General features: G+C 34.1%; 1 protein-coding gene across 1 annotated transcript in view; it reads left to right on the plus strand.

The window, feature by feature from the left end:
• Positions 1-16,586, plus strand: part of EYS (EGF-like photoreceptor maintenance factor) — a 765,389-nt gene that overhangs the window by 652,879 nt on the left and 95,924 nt on the right. Inside the window, exons 39-40 of the mRNA XM_085217834.1 lie at positions 12,664-12,772; positions 16,353-16,573. Of these exons, the coding sequence (XP_085073960.1) occupies positions 12,664-12,772; positions 16,353-16,573 (330 nt within the window). The remainder of the gene's footprint in view (positions 1-12,663; positions 12,773-16,352; positions 16,574-16,586) is intronic.

Genomic DNA, 16,586 nt, shown 5'->3' on the forward strand with positions numbered 1-16,586 from the left:
TATATATACCAGCCTTGAATTCAAAGTTTGCAGTTGTTGGCAACAGAAAGATTTTATTCTTAGCAGTCTCCCCTGTGTTATCAGTGTACATATATAAATTGTTCCTTTCCTTGGCATTCAAGTTAAATAGTAGATTTCTCATTAACCACATTGCTTAACCTATTTTTCCTTTATTTTTTTCCCAATTTAGATTGGGGTGTAGCAGTTCATTTTAAGCCATCAGGCTAAATAAAGGGAAAATAATTAGTGCTGCCTGATGGAAGTGATAAATGTTATTCATTATTGTATTTCTTCCGTCTGTAATAGGTAAGAAATAGAAGATTCTCAATTGGAGGTCATTGTAGTATTATATTGTTATCTGTACAACATTGTATTGAGCACCTTAATTCATGTGTCAGATGGCTTGCTAATTTTCATTCATAGGATGAGATCTAAGATTCACTTCCTAAGTGGAAGACTGTATCTTGAGATGGCTCATATAATCATTCATTCCTACTTTCTAGTGCTAAACTTCTAATCCAAGCAGTATCACTATGCTGCTGGGAGTGAAAGTCCTCTTCAGGGGAGGGGAGAAAGACGTTGGAAAGACGTTGGTAAGACGTTATCTAGCTTGTCTCCTTGTGATACCTTTTCATGCTTCTTTGAGACATTTTGTTGGCTAGCTGTAATGATAATTAAATATTCAACATTTATTTGAGTTACCTTTTTCATTATTGTTTAGAATGGAGTTTTCTCCACTCAAAATATGTTTTTCATATGTTCCTTATTCATTTCTTCTCTTACAAGTGCAATTTATGTATACATAGAAAATCTTACCACTGTAGGCAAATTGTTATTACAGTCATCGTAGGTAAAACATTGGTTGTCAGAAATATATGTAGGCATGTATTTTCCTTTCACTTTCTGTCTATAGCTCTTTCACTTGGATCATTACTTTTATAAATACATACACTGATTTCTTTATTTTCATTAGTGCTTTCATATTCATAAGATTCAACTGATTTAAAAAAAAAAATTTAAAACATGATCTCACATCTGCTATACAAGAATGTAGAAGGAAAGTAGTTTTTTGAAATTTCAGGTTTTACAATGTGTTCTCTTTTATATTTTGCTAGACTTATAAAATGTTAATTTGCTCACTGAGAAATAATAGAGGCTGATTCTTACACAGAGTTATAGTCTGCTTCTAATGATGTTAATATGAATCTTGCCAGTTTTTAAAATAGAAACATGATCCAATACCCATTTTCAGTCTGATGAAAATCACTGCTAGTACATTTGATACTATAGATAAAGAGAACAATGTGGCTGGTAATGGAGTTATGTTTCTCTCTAGAAAAAAAGTTCTGTGACTTGGTAAAGTCTTTCACTTTTGTGAAGAGTATTATTGTAAAGTTAGAGTTCAGCTACTCAGTGCAATTTTAGGTTTCAGTTTGTTCACTGTTCAGGAGAAGTCCTCAGCTCACCCTTCCTCAATGTAACAATGTGTTCTTTCTTTTGATCACTATTCAAGCCTTTTCTAAATTAACAAATATGCGTAATTTGATTTCCTCAGGGGAAGCATATAGCTTGAAATAATAGATTGTTATGCACCTTCCTTGCTATTTAGTTTATTTAAATGGTTTCATCTGCATTTTAGGGAAGAACTGGTTAAAACCTATTTGGTAGTGACTCTTCATTTAAAGAGTTTCCCTCTTTTCTTTCAGTGAAGACTGCAGTTTTAATTTCCCTCATTTTCCACACTTTTTCTTAGGTGCTACATATGCTGGGATTACATAAAGGGAGTGGAGGAAGAAATAAACTTTTCTTTCTGCAGTTACATAGTATTAAAAAAAAATGCTTGAATGCAATTTGATGAATGAGGGAAACCAGAACAGAGAGTAAGAATGAGCTGTACAAAGAACTGAAAGCACTTTCCTCAAGGAATATTCATCTCTGGAGTTCCAAAGAATAGAAGTGTTTTCTTTTAGTATGTAAGGTAATTTAATGTAATGTTAATGTAAATCAAAACAGCCACGTAAATCAAAACAGCCAAAAAAATACACAAAGAAGCCTATTCTGATCCAACGGAGGTCAATGCATAAACCCAAGTGTAGTAAAAACTCTCCATCTTTGTAAGTCAAACAAGGTTGTCTTGAACCTTAGAATCGAACATCTGGTATTCCTAAGAGTTGTACTGATAGAATCAGCAATCTACTCTTGCAGTACTGTCATGAACACGAATAATGATAGCAATAACTGATGTAATGATTATGAGAATCACAATTAAATTTTGTTGCAGCTTCAAAACCCTTTGTAAATATTAATGCTTATTTTGCCAGTATTGTTTTGCTAATCCTGTTTTTGCATGTGTGAAATGGAGATGTCACAGCATATCAGTCTTGTCACAGTGTACTGATGTATTAAGCTTACATATGAAATTACTGGGATTGCAAATTTGTGACTAAAAGCAGAATTTACACTTCCCTATTAGTAGTTTCCTATTTCTCTGTTGTATGCCAGGTGATGCAGTAGAAAGAATCCCATTCACCAGTCTTCTTAAGGATTATATACTTGACTCTTGGATTGACAGAGCTGGCACGTGAGGAATAAAGAAAGCTAAATAGAATTTAGCACAAACAGGACCAATTTCACCTAAAGGACATGTGACCATTTTGAGCTAGTGATGTGTTTGTCCACAAAGTGTATTTATGTTCCAAATATTATCCAATTCCAAGTAGAATCTCTACTATAGAAGAGAAAAAATATGGTTTGAAGGTGGAAAAAAAAGGTTTTCCTTTCTGCCCTTGTATTCAGCAGTCTTTAAAAAGACCTTTTTTTTTTTTAAGGAGATAACATTAGAATTATGTCTAATAGAGACAATCTAGGCCTGTATAACCTCAGAGACATTAACAGTTGAGATCACTTCTGTTTAAGACTGTTGTTTGTCCATTCTAAGATCTGCTCCGTGCTTTTTTTACTTTGTAAATGGGCTAAATTACTTGGAAGACTGGAAATTGTGTCAATTTTAAGCTTAGTTTTTACCAAATGAGAGACAGATATATTAACATTCCTTCACTGAATAGTATTTAATTATTTCAATAGAAATGTTACAATTATAGGGCTGCAGATCTTAGAATATCGTCTACTGAATTCCACTGCCTTAGTGGGACATGCTTACTCAATATTCTGCCATACCTGTAAATTATATACTTATGTCATACCTAACAGTTTGTCTAACCTGTACTTAAAAACCTCCAGCAAGGTAGTCTGTGCAATCTGCTTCAATATCCATTCTGAGAGATTTTTTTTCTAATGCCTGTCATGGAGACAACAGATTATTTATTTCGTGTTTGTAATAACCCTCTATGTGCTTGGAGATTATATTGTGCGTATGATTTATCTTCTCTTCTTCAGCACTTTCAATTTTGCCTAAGTGATCTATGGTTAGTATTATCAGCATTAATTATCCACTGAAAGAATAACAAAATAATGTATCTCAGATTTGATGATACCTGAATTTAAACTTCTCTTTCAGGTCACTTTTTAGGTGTTCATTGGCTCTTGAGGCTTTCTTCTAATCTTGCTCTCCTAGCTCATGTATTTCTCAATGTAATTTCAAGGCTGTTAGCATGGGTTATGTATCAGCAGTAGTAGAAATGAGAGAATGTAGATACCAAATATGTTGATGATAGTAAGGGAGCAGAGAATCAGAGACTAGTGAAAACTGATAGACTGAGTGAAACTCCTGCTGATTGATAAAGTGGGTCATTAAGAATTATGACATCGTTCATTATTCTTATGCTGGAAGAAAGCAGAGCAATGTTTATATGTCTGCTCTCTATATATCTATTTATACATTCCATTATTATGTTTACTTTTTTTCTGACGTTGTCATATTTTCAGCTTGTCTACTCTTAAGGATCTTTATTATGGAACTGTTTTCAGCTATTTTCAATAGTCAAAGGAACATTCGAAATACTCTGTAGAGTGCATAATACTTAATTATTATAATTATTATACCATAATAAGCATTGTTCATAGTGTTAATAATAGATAAATTATTTCTAGGTTATGTGAAGGGACATGATAATAAGCCTGGAAAAACACCCCTTAAAATCTACCTGGGAGCTGATGATTTACGTCAAGTCAATTTTTAGTGAATCTAAATGTCATAGGAATAGAAGAGTAGGATAAACATGTATTTTTGCGGGTTTTTTTAATATCCTACAGTACAACACAAACACACAAAAGTTTATGTCCAACAAAGTAATAGCAAAACTTCAGTGTCAGACAGGCTAATGTTTCTATACTAAAACTGGATACCACTTCAACAGGAGTGAGCATGAGTGTAGTAAATAGATTTGAAATTTAGCATGTTCACTTTGATAGCATCTAAAATACATTCTCACAGCCTGCTAGCAGAGCAAAGCCAAGTCCTAAATAATGTTCTCTTCTGGATACCTCATTCCTTCTAGATTAATATATATGTGATAGGAGAAAGCTCAGCAATTTTAATGAGAGCCATGTAAGGATGCTCTTACTCTTCCTTGATTAATTGGAACTGAGGAAGAGCTGGCAATTTTTCTCCCAAATGTTAATGTAACTCCATTGACATTCATTACACTTTATTAGAATTTGGCATGTTCTTAGAAGCCCCAGCAAGTACTGTGATGGCTGTTTAAAAGTTGGAATTTTGACAAATGCCATATTCTAATATACAGCAAATTATGTTAGCTGAAGGTCCACTAAGAAACAAAAGGCAAATAGTAACTTTTTAAGGTCAAACTCTGGACTTAATATTATCTTTATAGGAGAGCATATAGAATAGCGGAAGAAAGTTTTAATACAGTAACATATCATAAGTTTTATTAATACCAAAAGACTTTCATTAAGAAAATTGAATATCTAAAGTCAAATGGGGAAGGTTAAGGCTATAACGTTATTCTGATTCTGGTTGCTTTTCCCCTTCCAAAATGTAATTTTAAAGATGTTTTTTAAAAATCTATATGGAAAAATGGTGGAAAAAGTGTATTTGGTGTAAAAAATATGATACTACTGTGAAAATCATTCTGCTTAGATATAGCGTAAGAGTTCTAGTTTAAACACCACATTCTGGTTCAAACTTCCTCATATATTTTGAAGTGTTACTAAAATGCTTGTGGCAGAAAATCATGTGATCTTTGGATACAACAATCCTGTCAATAAATCTGAAGACAAATGCTAGTGAGAAACATGTCATTTAAAAGGAAATTAATATTGAAAGTGGTGTCTAAGCCTTATTTTTCTGTAAAACTGTGTGTATCTGTGATCAAACAGCAACTAGAGAGTTCCATTTTTTTTTTCATTAGTTACAACCACAGTGAAGAAAGAGAAAATGAAATGTTAGGAAGACTTTCAGAGTCAATTATAATGCAATTGGATTGATAATTTAAAAACTCAGTTTTCGGTCTTGCTTAGATGATCCTTTTTGCTACTGTTCTTTTTGTGGAAAACAATTAAGAGTGTTTTGCAAAAATAAGGTATGGAGCACTTTAGTGCTCTGCCTTCAGCCTAGGTCTATAAGAAATTGTGGAAAAAAAACTTAAAATATTTTTCCTTCTCTGTAGTGACCAATTGCAAAGACCTCTTTCCTTCTGCATCAGAGAGGACCCTGTAGGAATTCTTTAGGCAGTGGAGGACACATGCAGGACCCTCTATGCAAAACAAACACACCAAGCTATGTAATACACACATAGATAGAAAAGCAGTATCATTTGTATCCTAGCTACAGTACTCCTGTTATTGGCATGAATAAATCAGATCAACTGCTTTTAATCATAAGGCAGGGTAGAGCCCCAAAAATATTCACTTGTATTATTATGTCCATTTTTATGTATGCTGTCCTTAAAAACTTTCTCCTTTTCTGAAGTTTCTCTACCTTCATGTATTTTTCTAAGTAAACCTGTCAAGAAACAAGGGAACAATTTATGTACAAATTGTAGAACTTATTTTTAAGCATTTCTAAGAGAAGGGCTGTTTCCTACCATGCAAGTATATGAGGAATGTGTCAGCAGTAACAGAGAATGTAATGATTGGTGTAATGCTGCCAAAGCCTGTTAACAGTTTTACTACTCATAGTGAAGAATAGCTCTTGAATCCTACATAAACACCAATTAAGAAAACACTGAGACCATCAGCAAAGCTTGGATTTTTTATCCCATCAGAAGAGCCTTTTAAGAGCTTGGGTTTTCTTTCCTCTTCTAAACCCAGACCTTTGACAAATAACACATTCCAATAGTTGGTTGTGTCCCTTCCACCTCCACCAATTCCTTTTTCTTTTTAAAAAAGAGCATCAGGAGATTACTAGTACTGCAAGACACTATTAGGGGTCAAAGTCATTTGGTTTTTTTTCCCACTTCTGTGCTTTTTTCTGCTCCCTTGCCTCGTCTCTCTCTCTCCTTCTCTGCTACTGGTATGCTTTTACAGCCAGGTCACTTCATAACACCTTGAGAACCTGAAATTTGGTGTTGAATGGCTGGGGGTTACAGTAGACATTTCACTGATTTCAAACAAAATGTCAGGCATAAAATACAGTGTTCATTTCTCTAATTATTACTTCTTAGTGTTCTAATTGAAAGTGGTAAAAAATACTAAAATTTGACCTTGTTGAAATTGAAGAGGGTAGAGAAATGTGAACATTTGCATAGAGGAAGCATGCTGAAGATTATTTTTGTTTTTAATAACAAAGAGATTTTTATGAAAAAAAAAAAATAAATGCAACAGTTCTGGAAAGAAATACCAAGAGGTTATTAAAACTGTAAGGCACAGTACACATTTTCACACTTGTGAATTGAATGTGCTCAGTCAAAAGTAAAATCACTGTTCTTGAAAAATCTCCTGTATTGCTTGACAGCTGGTTAGATGTTCCCTTGACAACTGCTCTGGTTAATCAAGGGTGTAAATGAAGCTGCTGTTTCAATGTTTTGCAGGAGTAATTTTAGATTGTCTCTTTAATATCAACACTTTTTCAGTGAAGAGTTATATTTGCTTTTGTAGGGATTTTTTTTTTCCCTGTGAACTGTTATTAATTTTGCTTAGTGTATGTCAGCTTGGAGGGAAAAAATAGCAAATGATTCAAAATGTAATCTTCCAATTATGGCATTATAAAATTGGTAGTATTGCTTTGTAATAATTTTTCAGAAGACCCAAAACCTTGGTCTTCTAGCAATGTAAGATATTCATTTGGAAAAATTCTTACTATGACAGTTTAGCTTGCATAAAGTCAAAGATCAATTCTCTTTATAAAGCCTCGTTTTTCTGTACCTACTGATCTGACCTTTTAATTTTGCTATGTCTCTCCTTAGATTGTTGGAAGTGTGGCTGCACCTACAGCACTATACAGAGAACATAATCGCTATAAACTAAACATTCCTAAGTTTGTTTACACGACCGTGAATGCACTATTTTTAGATGATTACATTTGATAACCATAATGCATAGATGCAGTTAAAAGTATTCCAGAAGTTCCACTCTCTGGACCTATTCTCAGCAATATTGTCAAATATGCAATCAGTTTAAGATTCTTTACTGTGTTTCCCTTGATATAAACTGGAAGCTGAAGCAATCATGCTATCAATTAGGACTTAAGCCAGTCTTTCCGATGATTAGACCAGACATCAGTATGAATTCTGTGATCATACTTTCTGCTGTGCTCCTTTAGTGCCACCTGGTGACCAGCTTGAAGGAAAAAAGAGAGTATGATCCTTGTGTAGAGAGGTAGTTGATGATTTGAGCTAAAACCCTTTAGTTGAGCAAGATTTTGCAGGTGACATTAGATTTAGAAGTGCTTCATTCTTTGCTAGTTCAAAAAGATTTATTTTAATGCCATTTCCAAACTAAATTAATGCCATTCTTACTATGCACATACTGTGTACAAATTGGTACAAATGTTATATAAACATTGCACTTTGTTAGAAATTCAGTGTCCATTCATGTTATTAATCAAGATGTAGCTAGAAATGGCAATGATCACTTTGTATAACTTTTGCTTTGCATCTGTTGAAGTCAATGAGACTTTTGTAAAGAAATAGCCCCTGAATTAAATCCTTTGTTAATTCTTGTTCTTAACGAGAGATTACGTAAAATCCGCAGCAGCTATGAAAAATCGTGTTATTTTAAGTCAAGTGCAGAAAAGAAGGCTGAACCTCTTCTTATTTCAAGTCTGTTGAATAAAGATACCTTAGCATTAACAAGAACATTAGCATTAACAAGAAAAGGTTGGGCTCCACATGGCTCCAGACTTAGGTTGCTATGAGAAATACTCTATATATCATTCCCATACATCCTCCTTGAAAAGCCATTTCCCATACCTGTTCCCCACACACACAGTTCTCTTTTGCTATTTGAAACCTTTTTATATCATTACAAGTGTGATGTGCATGAATCAGACCAATTTTGGTGCCTGACAAAATAATCCTGCAATAGGAATCATATTGCATTCTATTCTGTCACTATCTCTAGAGGTAAAAATACGCTGGCTTTGAATGCAACTGAAATGTGAGGCAGATGGACTGAAATGCCTTCAGCATCTAAACAAGTGAAAAAGCACAAGTGGACTACAGATTCTTCAAAATGTAAAGATGTCAGTGATTAGCCATTTTCATCTCAGGTGTTCTTAATGTGAAGTCAGCATTTCATAATAGGAGGTTAATTAGAAAAATAAGGAAAAAATGTCAAGGGAATAAATCATCACTTCGGTTTTATCTTTTCTAACGTGAATAATGGATTTTATTTTTATAGGAGATGTGTGTAATAATACAGTTGCATTTCTCCAATTGCAAGATAAGGACAGAATTAATCTTGGATTATAAGAGAAATTTTGTCAAGTTGTATGGCTAGCTCAAGAGGCATTTTATGTCTGGTCATTTCTACTGCAGAACATTTAAAGTGAATTATTTTCTTCACCTTTTTTTTTTTCTTAACTAGAATAATTATGTCTTACATATGTCCGTATTTTAGCATTTTATAATTTCAAATGCTGCAGTAAAGATAGAGACAGCATTTCTGTTTTAATTGCCATTTTTCACTGTTTTCATAACTTTCTCAGCAGGCTGTCTTTTGGGCTTAAATTTTCCATGCTCTGTCTCTTTTCAAAAGCTATTCTAAGCATATTTGAGTAATCTAGCAAACTCAAACAGTTCTAATTTTGTGGTAACGTAAGCATGAAAAATATTCATTTTTCTCACATTTCAAATGACAGTTTTCCACTTCTGTGACATAAAACAGATAGAAATTTCATGTATTATTTGCCTGGAAGTTCTTGCAGAGAAAGGAGCAACCGCTGAAGAAAGTAGTGGCAACATTCCTAACATGTACTCCAAAATACAGGACAATGGATTGCTGCTTGTAGCCTGTGGTTTATTTTCACAGCTCAGTCACTAATCTGCTGGCTGACATCAAACTAATCGGTTCTTTTCTTCAAGCTTTCATTGCCACATCTTAAAAAAAAAAAAAAAAAGCTTTATGTCCTCAGTGAAGTGGAGACCTGATGTTCAAAATCACTGTGTAATAGCAGATGCTTGTAGGTATTGTTTTTGCCTTCGTAATTTATTATTTCTTCTTTTTCTGACATGTTTGTTGAAAGGCACAAGTAAGCCTGAGTAAGGATGACTGTCTTAGCATGTTAATTTTATGTTTTATTTTATTTATATATATATTTTATTTATTAAAATATTTATATATTTTATTTTTAATTAATTTATGTGAATTCAAGATACCTGTGATTATCTACATAAAGAACATTTTAGCACTGAATAATCTATAAAGATTATTTTAACGATATCTATTTTAATTTTTTTACTTATTTTTTTCCTTAGCAAAGAATCAAAACAAAAGAAATTATGTACTCAAATCAGTGGGAATATGTGAATACAGACATTCACAATGACAATTTACAGTGCTCAGTTCATCTTAGTAGGCTAATTGCTTGAAGAGGATCAAAGTGACAGAGGCCATAGTGTTCTTTTTTTTCCCATCAGACAAACATTTTAGTTTATGAACATGACTACACCACTTAAGCCTTTATTCTCTGTAGGCTGGGCTATTATAAAATGTGATCTGTAGAGCTAGACTTTGAATTGATTTAGATGCAGACTTTAGACAACTTCTTGAAAAGCAGGCAGCAGGCATGAGGCAGAGGCAAAGGGAATGCATTGCCATGAGCGTATTTGGTCTGTGCTCAAAAATCTGCTTTGACTGGTAAGTATCAAGAAAAGGTTACGAGTTTGTTTTCCCCACAAGAATGGTAAATGAGCTAAAATATTTCATAAGAGAAATTATCTCTATACATTGTGATTTACCTGGAGAATCCCCAGCAACAGAAATATTAATGGGAACAAGAAATGAAATTCAAGATTTTTAATATATCAAGAATTGGCTGGAAATCAGAGTAGATAGCAGTACTTTCTTCAAAATTGTCTTTATCCTGAGTATTTTAAAAAAAAAAAAAGATCTCTAAAGGACTTGTCAATATGCCCGTTACTTATTGAGGAGAATCTTCTGTTTACTAAATTCACATTTTATAAAGAAATTGTGAGAATTAGCTGATGTTCAGAACATCAGACATTGATTCCTCATCCGTATGTTCAACATGAAAATGTTATGATAACTTTGTATTACATAAGTAACTTAACTTAAAATACACGTATAAAATATACGAATTAAAATACACTTGGTAATTTTTAAATCTAAAATTAAAGAAAAATGTTAATATTTTTCAAACTCATTTGAATAGTCTAGGAGTCTGGGTCACATCTGAATATGTGACAATGCCACTCAAATGTCGCAGTCTTCTAAACAATTCTAAAAGCAATAATGCTCCTAATTGAAAAGTAAAAAAGTTCTGCCTACTTAAAAAAGTGAAATAATGTGGCACATATCAACTCTGTGCAGCATAGTGTAGTGAAGGGTCAGTGAGTTAGCGTTGTCTGAAGTAACTCTGGAACCAGAGCAATATAGCCATTGGAAAGGCAGAATTTATTAATATAAATGTATCATCTGCTGATATAGACATATTGCCTATGTGGCTTGTGTTAGAAGATGCACTGGTTTTAGCTGCTCACTCAGATGTCACTACAGTTAAGTGTTAGTAATGTACCCACATTCATTAGGGACCTAATGCTATATCCATTTATGTTAACACAATGTTCCCAGTAACTTCAGAGCTGAAAACTGAGACTCTAGATGCTGAATTTGCAGATAGGATGATAGAATAGTAAAACTGTAGACACAAGTAAAAGAGCAAAACTGAAGGCGGAACATGGGATAAATCAGGAGACAAATGCGTGGTGATTTGTGAAAACGTCAGCATTCAAAAGCTGGTTTTGATGTGGTTCATCCACGTGTAAATTTACTCATTTATTTGGGTATATTTATGTTATCTTATCTTAGTGCTGAGGTATGCCATTCTAGGAATGTTACAGTGTTCAGGACAAAATGGCCTTTAAAATACATTAACTCTTTCATGTGTTTGCAGCCTGACATGACAGTTCATTTGCACCAACACAAAAGTGTTTATTACATTCCTGCCATTGTCCTTGCCCAGCTAAAATCGTGGAATATTTTGCAGTCCAACTAAATATATATATATATACATATGTATATATATATATTATTTTTTTTTCAGAATCTTCTATTAAATTTGTTATGAAAATGTAACATTTTTCTTGCTAAGGACATTACTCATGAAACCTAATTATGTGATATGACTGATAAGAGTTTGATATCATGTTGTGCATGTAGTCAGTAAACCCTATCATGCTTCCCAAAAGGAGGCCCATCATATTTTCTTTTCAAGTACTTGAAAATTTAAACTGAGTGTATAAGTGGGAAGCACCTCTGAAGGATTATCAAAGTTTGGCTTTAAAGAACCTATCAACTAATATTCTGCTATTCTGCCATTGCTTCACTAATATTCATCCAAATTTCCTTTTGAAATATTAAAAATATATATTTGAAAAAGCCATATTTGAAAATCATCTTGCTGGATTTAATATTTATTACAATATTTCATCATATCTCATCATAGAAAGAACCTAAAGAGTCCTCGGAGTCTGACTGAATGTTCTCTTGTGGTTACTTTAAAAATTCCCTTAACATTATATTCTTTATTTGTGAAGCTCAGTATCAGAGTTTACATTAAGAGCATGCTTCTAAAGTAGCGATAACAATATCACTGTGTAATCTTGCTACTCAGATATACACAGCCTTTCATTTCTTACTCCATGTCTGTTCCCCCTGTAGGAAAAGGAAATTTCCACCTAGGGAGTTCAGCATCATTCAGCATCAATGATACTTGTCCAGCAGTCCTCTATACTAGGGAGAGCACATGTCAGCTACAGTTAGCACTTAAAATTTATCAGTGCTCACTTACACATGTAAAGATCTCTTTCTTCTTTGTCTCTGTGTACATTTCAAACACTGGAGTCAGGAGCAGTAGGAAAGCAAGTAGAATTAAAAGAAGAAACTTACATCTTTTTTCTCCTCAGTAATTCGTGTAAGCATGAAACTAGAGTTATTATTATCCACAAATTGTCATCTATCATGAGATAGAAGCATCTTTTTCACCTTGCCCTTGCTGTGTGAGGTTTGAATACTCCTCTGTCAGTAGCATAAACAGTAATGAGATCTTCTGTTTCCTTCTAGCTATATGTTGCCTGTTAGCAGTCCTGAAGGTTACTGCATGATTGAAATGGCTGCAGACAGAAATCCTCCTGTACGACACAAACTCCATCTCTCCTATCAGGCATCTCAGGTGAGTCTAAAAGGCATCAAAAAATAGCTGCTTGCTTTGAAAACACAGATATCATTATATTTTCTTTAATATGTCATTTCACAGAAAATATCCACAGTATTTCCAATGATTTCTTCAGCTTACCTGGCTCTCGAACATCTATTTCAGCTGCTTAATGTCTATGAAAAGGATGCTGATACTGCAAGAGAAAAAATAAAGTATCTGCAGTGTCAGTGAATTAAGCCATGGTGTTGTTAGGAACAATTCAGACACAGTTCAGCAGTTACTCTGGTTATTTTTTGTTTGCGATCTCTGCTGTCTAGTGGTGGGCAGTTATGAATCGTCACTGACTTAACTTGATTCCAGAACTTTAGGACTTCCCTTCTGAGCAGTATTGTAAATATGATTGTCTCTGTTTTCAAACCAGCCACTCTAAATCTGCTGTAGGCCAGCTTTCCCATATCATGGGTTTTTTTGTTTTGCTTTGTCTCCATTTTGTCACCTTTCTTTGCTCTGTGTTCTAGTATCAGAAGACTATTCCTGCATGTTATGTTCTAGGTTGTTTTGAACTTGAGAATTTGAACTGATTGAGCATTCACATTATAAGTTTGTTCGCTAGGATAATTATTGATTATTATGTGTATTGTACGGTATGTGCTGTTAGTAATAGAATTTCTTCTCTTTCTAGTCGGTATCTGGCTGCTCAGTCTGAAAGAACTGTGTTAGATATCATTATTACCCAAATTATTTCTGTTCATATCTTCTAGATGACCAGCCTGATGTTCTGAAGAAGGGGAATGTTGTTTGTCTCCCCCTTTATGTCTAGGGCCCATAACTCTGGCAGAATTTGAATCTAATACTGTTTGCAGCTTCTGTGTAGAGAATCTGTGGAAATGACCTATCAGTGCATGGTCATGTAAAGAAGCAAGCAATACCTCACTAAAAGAAAAACTTACAGGCAGCTGCTACCTTTGATACCATGCCCCAAGATGATACAGCAGAATCTTTCTGCCCCAATCAAGAAATTTATCTTGTTTGTTAGTAAGTTCACAACTCTTTTCTGTTTCTTTCTGTGTGAGTCCACAGTTGTTTCAGTTCGTATAGATTTTGGAAGTGGATGTTCTGGTCCTCCGCACTTAGCACACTTCAATTCATATTTGCAGAGCAGTCTTGGACCGAAACAACTTAATTCCCTCAGGAAAAAGCAGTACAGAAGATGTTCTTTCTGGGTGCACTTAATGTACTATAACCAGTAAGAGGTATTTCATGGGACCAAAATACACTTAATTAAGATAAATTCTTACATGGTATATAGGATGAATGTTGGATCCTCATGAAAAACAGTTATGCTTTACGTGTCTGTTTCCAATCTCTTCAGAAGCATACAAGCAATGAAAGAAAAATATTATTTCTAAGAGGACTAAGGAATTTCTTCCCCTTAATGACTGATGCTTGATTCTCTTTACCACTCAGGCTCCAAATGAAGAAAGGCCATTTACAAATTAGCGTCGGAAAAGTTAAGCATAATCACAAAATCATAGAATGGCTCAGGCTAGAAGGGACATAAAAGATCATCTATTTCTAACCTCCCTGCTACACACCAGCTCAGACTTCCCCAGGCCCCATCCAGCCTAGCCTTGAATGCCTCCAGGGACAGGGCATCCACAGCTTCTCTGGGCAGCCTATTCCTGTGCCTCACTGCCCTCTGAGAAAAAAACGTCCTCCTTAAACCTAACCTAATTCTCACCTCTTTTAGTTTAAAACCATTTCAAGTCTCTTATCATTATCATGAAAGTATTAGGAATGTTACCATAATGTTACCATAATATTATGTTAGGGCTATTAGGTTATTAACAAGATTTACAGAAATTCTTCCTGTGTGCTTCCTTAAAATAGATTCTGGTTTTGTCCATTTAACTCAGAACAGGACCTTTACAGAAAGAAATGTGTATTATGGTGTACTAGTGTGAGTTTGAACATCTAACATATTATGATAAAAAACCATCGATGCGAGAAACTGAGCAGAGCCAAGTGAAGTTATTCTGTGGTTCACTGGATCTGCCCCCAGGTCAATGCTTTTGTAAAATAAGTCCAGTAATAAAAGATTATGTTGCAAGAGTAGTGTTAGATACACTTTTTTTTTTTTTTTTTTTTAATCATAGACATTTTACATTCCAGTCCAGTGCTTTGCTTAATTCTTATAGCAGGTTCACAAACTGAGAGAAAATGTCTGTCTGAAAATGCTACTTACAAATTTTGTCCAAATCTATGCTGGTTTATAGCTATGTTTGATAGGGGAGAAAGTCAAGTGATATGAAATGAATTTGACAAGTGCTGAGCTGATGTCTTTGAATTCCTTCCACATGAAAAATTTGATTTAATTTTATCCATGCTCTTAGAGGTGTAGGGTTTTTTTTTTCTTATTTTCTTTCTAAATGAAAGGCATTGTAAATGGAGACGTTTGTGTTCATTGTATCTCCAAATTTCACTTTAGATTGTCAGCAACATAGCTCAAGCAGTGATAAAAGCCATATGAGAACAGCAAAACAGACTCATATCGATATGTGAAATCTAGACAAATCGATATGGTACTTTCCTCCTTCTGCTCCTAAATCTTACAGTTGGTGTATGGATATTATAGTAAAGGACTCCTTAACTATAAGTTATTTCCTTGTGTAAATGATCACCTCACTTTACACATCCTATGATATATCTGTTATTCTGTTGACTTATTCATAGTTGACTACCTTTCACTCAGTTTCTGGATTGGTTGTATTATACATGTAAATGCATCACAGAATGATATAGTTATTATATTATGGTCTTTTCAATTCTTAACAGACATTTGGCAAAAGAACTTAGTCATGTTGAAACCCAATGTCAGAGCCCGAGAAAGTCAAGCACCAGCTTTATAAGTGGAATTTTCCGTGTGTAATTAGTCACTTAAGAGACCTTTTATAAGTGATGTATAAGGGTTTATCTCCTAGATCAGGTAGCCCAAGAACACTAATATGACTGGGTCAGTCCCAATATGAAGTAGTTGTGGGTGTTTCTTTGGCATCTTTATCAAGGATGCCCTAGGCATTTGTGACTCCAGAATTTACTAAAACTTTCCCTTTTCTCCTGCTATAGATAGTGGTCTGATCTGTATTTTGTCACTCGTTCAAGAAATGTAAAATCGTGATTATATAACTCCTTTATCTTGGTTTCCTGTAGGTTCCAGATCATAAAGAAAATCTTTATGTACAGTGTACATTTTCTTCTGTGTTCCTGTGCCAGCTCTTAAACAAGACTGTAAAACTCATAGTTGTACAATGATGAAAACATAAAGAAAAGCTTACCATGTTCATTGTGGATAAGGCTGGAAATTGTAATTTGTTTTTCATGGAATGTTACTACACAGTTTTACATAAAAGTCTATTTACATCATGTAAAATTTTAAAAAATAAAAACATTTTAAAAAATCCTTCAACCCAATATCATAGTTTTTGGCCATCTTCAATTAATGGCTATTTCCATTATTTCTTGTTATTAATGCTCCATTGTTTTATAGTAACATCACAAACTACATTATTTTCTGATGTTTCTCTTATTTCTGCAGATCACCTTTGGACCAACCTTTCTTGGGAGTGTTCCTGTTCACAAAGAGGTTCCTGAATGTGCTGGGCACATACGTGGCTATAAAGGATGCATTAGGGATTTTCAAATAAACAACAAAGAATTGTTCATCATAGATGATGCTCTTGGAGGGAGGAATGTTGAGAACTGTAATGTTCCAATATGTGATTACTATCCCTGTCGCAATGGTGGAACCTGCACTAGGTAAGAGTTAGCA

This window comes from Meleagris gallopavo, chromosome 2 (genome assembly GCF_905368555.1).
Source record: "Meleagris gallopavo chromosome 2, MGAL_WU_HG_1.1, whole genome shotgun sequence".
NCBI lineage: Eukaryota > Metazoa > Chordata > Aves > Galliformes > Phasianidae > Meleagris > Meleagris gallopavo.